Source organism: Gekko japonicus, unplaced genomic scaffold (genome assembly GCF_001447785.1).
Source record: "Gekko japonicus isolate JY-2015 unplaced genomic scaffold, Gekko_japonicus_V1.1 scaffold6513, whole genome shotgun sequence".
In the NCBI taxonomy this organism is placed as follows: domain Eukaryota; kingdom Metazoa; phylum Chordata; class Lepidosauria; order Squamata; family Gekkonidae; genus Gekko; species Gekko japonicus.
The window spans coordinates 7,453-13,981 of record NW_015166037.1 but is presented as its reverse complement, the minus strand read 5'-3'; the positions used below and the strand labels follow the sequence as shown (position 1 = coordinate 13,981).

Below are 6,529 nucleotides of genomic sequence, written 5' to 3'. Positions count from 1 at the left end.
AACTAGGAGGTCTCTCATATATTACTGGTACCAAGTCCACAGCCTGCCACCCCTCCTCCAGCATCCTGTTTCCCCACAGTGGCCCACCAGATGCCCCAATAAGCATGGGGGATAGCAGCCAAATTTCCCCATGACTCCTGGCCCCCAGGAACTGGTTTCCAGAGCTCTGCTGCCCCTGGAGATGGCGACTCCCTTTATTCAGCAGATTGAATAGCTCTGCCCAGGTTTGTCTACCTTTTCCTTTTAGGCCACCTTGACTTCTTTTTATGGAAAGAAGCTGAGATGTGAACATTTTAATTAATGGGAGGAATTGTCTTCAATGAGTTTGTCTAATTCTGCTTTAAGAGGCGTCACATTTAGTGGACACTGAGTGTCACAAATTAACTCTGTATTGTGTGAAGAAGTATTTAATTCTTTTCCTGTCCTGAAGTCTCAACCCATCAAACTCACGGGGATACCCCAAACACATCCCGGCATAAAGAGACCTTACCACAGGAGAAGGCATCTTGGGCACGCTCCTGGGCCTGCGCCCTCTGTCCTTGCTCCAAGGAACCTCCTTCTGCCTCAGGGAATGCATCTTCTGTCTTCACGGATGGTGCCCACATCTGAAACAGCAGTGAGGGAGAGGGATAAGAGATGGAATGGAAAAGAGACCAAGGAATGGATCTTGCCCAACTCCCAGTCTCTGCACCCTTCCACCAGCAGCCCTGGTGAGTTACCTAGAGAAGGAAGAAATTCTCTAGTAGAAGAAGCTACTTAAGGAGGCCATGAAATCTCCCATCTGGATGATTAACACTTGGACAGATGTTTGGCAGGGAACCTTTACGATAAGGCCAAACTGGCTTATTATGTACAGTTCTGGTCACCACACCTCAAAAAGGATATTATAGCATTGGGAAAAGTGCAGAAAAGGGCAACTCAAATGATAAAAGGGTTGGAACACTTTCCCTATGAAGAAAGGTTAAAGTGCTTAGGGCTCTTTAGCTTGGAGACACGACAGCTGAGGGGTTACATGATTGAGGTTTATAAGATTATGCATGTGAAAGAGCAGGTAGAGAAAGAGGTACTTTTCTCATTTTCTCACAAGACAAGAACTCGTGGGCACTCCATGAAATCATTGAGCAGTCAGGTTAGAACGGATAAAAGGAAGTCCTTCTTCACCCAGAGTGATGAACACATGGAATTCACTGCCACAGGAGGTGGTGGCGGCTACAAGCATGGAAGGCTTCAAGAGGGAATTAGGTAAGCATATGGAGCAGAGGTCCATCAGTGGCTATTAGCCACAAGGTATAGATAGGAACTCTCAGGCTGGGGCAAGTGATGCTCTGTGTTCTTGGTGCTTGGGTTGGGGGGGCAACAGTGGGAGGGCTTCTAATGTCCTGGCCCCACTGGTGGACCTCCTGATGGCACCTGGAAGTTTTGGGCCCTGTGTGACAGAGTGTTCAACTGGATGGGCCACTGGCCTGATCCAACACTGGCTTCTCTTATGTTCTTACGTTCTCTTAACGTGGCCAAGTGCAAGGTGATGTCCACTGGAGCCAAAAACCCTAACTATAAATACACGTTGATGGGGTCTGACCTGGCCGAGACTGACCAAGAGAGAGATCTTTGAGTCGTAGTAGATAACTCACTGAAAACGTCAAGACAGCGTGTGACTGCAATGGACGGCTTCAAGAGGGAATTAGATAAGCATATGGAGCAGAGGTCCATCAGTGGCTATTAGCCACAAGGTATAGATAGAGACTCTGGGGCAAATGATGCTCTGTCTTCTTGGTGCTTGGGGGGGCGGGGCCAACAGTGGAAGGGCTTCTAATGTCCTGGCCCAACTGGTGGACCTCCTGATTGCCCCTGGTATTTTTGGCCACTGTGTGACAGAGTGTTGGACTGGATGGGCCACTGGCCTGATCCAACGTTGGCTTCTCTTATGTTCTCATGTAGGCCAGATATCATTGGTAGAGTTGGACATACCTAGAGGGAATCCCCTCACCTGTTCTGCCTGCCTCAGGAGGAAACCTTCGGCCAGAGCCACCGCCTGGGAACTGGTCTCCGGCCCACATCCTCTGACCCAGCACTGCATTTCCTGAGGCAGGATAGTCAGGAACTGCTCCAGGATCACCAGGTCCAGAATCTCCTCCTTGGTGCACTTCTCTGGCTTCAGCCACTGGCTGCAAAGTCCATGGAGCTGGCTGCAACCCTCTCGGGGCCCATCCACCTCGTGGTAGCAGAATTGCCGGAAGCGTCGGCAGTGTGCATCTGATTTTGCAGTAAATTGATAACGGATATCTGGCACCGGGCTTTCCCAGAATTCCGCACCACTCCCAACTTGGGTGGGATTGGGGCCTTTCCTTCCTGTCTCGGGACTGCAAAGATGCCTTGGGGAAAATGGGCGAGGGGGACTGGAGCCAAGGGCTGGGCTCTTTTCTCTTGCGGCAGCACACCACTCCCTGTAGTGCCACAGGCCGTAGCCCGGCCGAATTGCTAATGGGGAGGAGACTCACGACCCGTTTGAATCGTTTACATCCGGACTTGACTGACGATCAGTCCGGGCATACCGGCTCACAGCCGAAGGTGCGCACATTTGAGAAGGGGGACAAGGTCTTTGCTAGAAACTATGCAAACGGGCACTTATGGCTCCTGGGGGTGGTCTCAGAAGCCGTGGGTACTCGCATGTATGCGGTACAGCTATCTGACGGACGAACGTGGCGGCGCCACATAGATCAGTTGAGGAGGCGTTGGGCTAAGGACAGTGCTGACTCTCCGACGGCCGGGTCCCCTGATGTAGATCTGAGACCTCCAGAACAGGAGGTGAGTATCGAACTGCCCGGTACTGTTCCAGAGTCAGAACAGACCCCTGGGTTCGGGGCTGCGACCCCAGAAAAATATATACCTGACCCGGTTTACATGGAACCCCAAGCTGACTCACAGCCTGTTACTCCAACAGAACCTGCACCGCTTCGCAGGTCTCAGCGTGCGCGGTACACGCCAACTTACCTAAAAGACTATGACTGCAATAAGTGTATTACTGATGTACCAATAAATGTGGGTGGAAGTATGTAAATAAATAACAAGAATATGATGTCTTAACTTAGGGGGGAGGAATTGTAATGTATTGAAACGTTTACATGAATCGGCCCATTGAACTCCTATGTTAAGCTTAGAGCCGAGCTAGGGCTCCTCCGAATGGACTTCCTATTGGTCGCTTTGTAACAGCGACCAATCAGAACGATGCCATTCCCTGCGAGGGAAAGACTCCTATTGGTCCTTAACTCTCAATCTCATTGGTTGTTAAATGTAAATAGGCGTGGCTATATTAGCCCGGTAATGTTTAAAAGGAGCTTAAGCTCCCACTGTTTCTTGTTTTGGAATGCGTTTGATCTGATCTGAAATCACTCTGCGATCCTTTGTTAGCGCGATCTAACAAAAGAGGTAAGGATGGTATCAGCAGGACCAAACTATAGACACCTGCAAGCCAGAGCAGGCCTGCTAATATTCATGTCTCAATTCCTTGAGAGGAATTAGGTTTCTTTGCCTCACATACATGTGAAGAAACATTTGGCTCAATAGATGCCTGCACTAGAGTGGTATCAAACTCCTGACGCTCCCATAAAAGATCCCTTAAATCTTCTACCTCTCAGAAATACAGGACAAGAGCTCTGGATGGATGGAAGTCCAAACTTAGTGTCGGGTGTATGTTGTGGGACAGTGAACACACATGGCTATCATGTGGTGGAATGAGAGATCCCCTGCCAGGATCCATGCCATGGAGACATCCAGGCTAGACTACTGTAATACATCTAGTCTGGATGCCACCATGGTGTGGCTCTGGGTGGCCGGATCAGCTGTATCAAGGTGAGGAGCTATCTTATGGGTGAGGCTGAGTTGGGAGAAAGCATTATTTGGATAGGTGATTACTTGCTTCTACAGCACTGCTGTTGGATCTGGTATAACTCTTAACTAAGTCAGCTAAGTGGTCAGCTGAACTCCATCAAAATTGGGAAGCTTAATGTCATTAAAGATCTCCACCTTCCCAACCATCATGACCGCTCTCTTTTCAGGGGTTAGCTGCTCTTTGTTCACGCTTAGCCAATCTACCAAAGTCTAGCTGGACAACAATTTAGGATTTATAATGCCAAAAAATAGACCTTGCAAAGCAACCATTTTCTCAGGGAAACTGATCTCTGTTGTCTAGAGTTCAGATCGCAAGGTCCCACCTGGACGTTTCGAGCCCTAGGCCAGGCAGCAATCACTAGGTGACTTGATACCACCTGACCTGTATGACTCACATAGGACTGGCTGCTGGATCCTCTTCAACAGCAGCTACCCTATGAAAATCGTTATGCTGTCCTATGGGGTCTTTCAGGAAAGGAAAATATGAAATAGCGGGGGAGGGGAAAATGGGATACATCTCACACAAGTCCTTGCTGGTTCTCAAGAAGGTCCCCCCCCAATATTTAATCCTAACAACTATCTTGCAAGGTCTGTTAGCCTAAAAATGGGACAGGCTAAAGGGCACCCAAAGACCTTCCAAGCCTACTGTGAATTTGAACCCAGATCCACCAAGCCATAACCCAACACTCTTGCCTCTTAAATGACCCATATCATGAATGGGATCAAACTGGGTTGGGCTCATTCACTGGGATCACTCATGGCTCCAGGTGCGATTCTCAAGCATCTGCAAGAGGATTTCTTATTTAGAACTTCATACACAATGGGGGGGGGAATACATGCCGCAGTAACCTTTGACACATTCATTTTTTTGAATATGTTTTTATTAATTTTCCACAACATACAAAGACACACACCCGTGTGTACCAACGACATAGATGTATCCAGACAAACATATAAACATATATATACAACCACAACCAACCCCCATCCCTTTCCCCACTATTGTCCCTCTGTACCACATTGATTATGTAACCTAAGGTAGATATATTCTCAATCTGCTACACTTTCTATTGCAATTAGTTATCTCTTAATCTAAATTTCCTTCCATCAAATAGTTAATCATCTAGATCCCTTATGTCCAGTCATCATCAAAATAGTAATAATATTCATCCAAACTATTCACCTCTTCACCAATACCAAAATTCATCTTGGCCTTAATTTTTCCCCTTAGCCAAGTGTCTCAATTTTAAGTATTTGCCTATATCTAAGAGAATTTAATGTTAGGTAAGCAACAAAATTTTCCAGCAGGTAAAAAAGAAAATAAAAATGAGAATTCATAATTTCCACACCTGCAGATTTCATCCATACTTCTTTCTCAACCTACATATTTTAGATAAATAGAAACGCTTTTTCAGCAACTTAGAGAAATTCATGTTATCATCAGCTACATTTCATCTATTATTTTCATCCTGTTACATCAGCCTGCACATCATAATCAGATTTTTTTTTAATTTATGTATACTTCCACATACAACTATCTCAAAAAGGTCCACTTCAAAAAGGTTCTTCTAATCAAACATTTCCACTCCACTTCCTTTTTACATTCATTCTCATAATTTTCTTGCAAGTGTCGTAGATGTTTGTACTCCTTTAAGGAAACTCCTAAAAGGGCTCTTCTGTATTTATTGAAGTCCCCCTTAACTTGTTTGAAGTCTTCCACCTTCCTTACATCTTTCTTTGTTGTAATCCTTCTAGATAGTCTCTTATTTTTCCAAGGAGGCTTGGCCCACCTTTTTTTTGTCCTTCCTATTTTTTGCTTATTTCTCCTATGAAGCGTATCCTTTAGGGAGTAAGCTTCTTTTGTTTCTCTTTCTATTGCCAGGTGCTGGCTATCATGCTGCAATTCATGCTGCTCTTCTACTGAATTACTCGTCTGAAAGTCCTTTGATTCCCGTATTTTGCGTAATTGCCCCTTGTTATCTCCATCTACTACCGATGAACACTGAGATTTACTTAGCATTTTGTCCCATACCTGTTGCAGAGTTTTTTCCAGTTCATCTCTTAAAGTTATATGGAAATGTTCAGATTTAAGTTCACTTTTAATTTAAGTTCAAATTAGCGCCGCTGCCATTTTCTTATCCACTTAACTCTACCACTCTCCGTCTTTATGTCAAAGGTTTCCAATGCTTCTATCAGCTTGAGCATAGAGCATAGCAAAGAGGGTGAAATTTCAAATAAAGTTCGTCTCTTACCCCCTCAAAATCGATTCATTCTCCAGTTCCTTACATATTCTCGGCCGCCTTTCTGCGTCAAGGGGAAGTCCATGTCGAGGGGGTTAGAGAGCTCTTCTTTTAGCCCGGTCTTGTTCACTGGACCTGTCCTTCAATGTAATGCAGAGGTAATCTTCGTTCCAAACAAAAAATCCAAACAAGAGAAGAAAAAACCCATTCACTGTGCACATTAAAAACACGGCTGGCAGCTGCTATGACGGGAACAGGTTCCCGTTCTTCATGACGCTCCCGCTTGAGAGGCACACTGGTCACACCCCCGTCCTTGCCAGGGAATGGGGGGCCAGCCAAGCCTCATGCCTTGGTCTCCCTCCAGGAGCACCAAGCGGGACCTCCCCACCCCGGGGGGGGGG

General features: G+C 46.3%; 1 protein-coding gene across 1 annotated transcript in view; it reads right to left on the bottom strand.

The window, feature by feature from the left end:
• LOC107110717 (zinc finger protein with KRAB and SCAN domains 7-like) overlaps positions 1-6,213 on the bottom strand; it is a 16,506-nt gene extending 10,293 nt beyond the window's left edge. Inside the window, exons 1-4 of the mRNA XM_015411513.1 lie at positions 6,175-6,213; positions 6,042-6,084; positions 2,066-2,253; positions 491-605 (exon numbers count right to left, since the gene is read on the bottom strand). Of these exons, the coding sequence (XP_015266999.1) occupies positions 491-605; positions 2,066-2,253; positions 6,042-6,084; positions 6,175-6,213 (385 nt within the window). The remainder of the gene's footprint in view (positions 1-490; positions 606-2,065; positions 2,254-6,041; positions 6,085-6,174) is intronic.
• Positions 6,214-6,529: the final 316 nt, after the last annotated feature.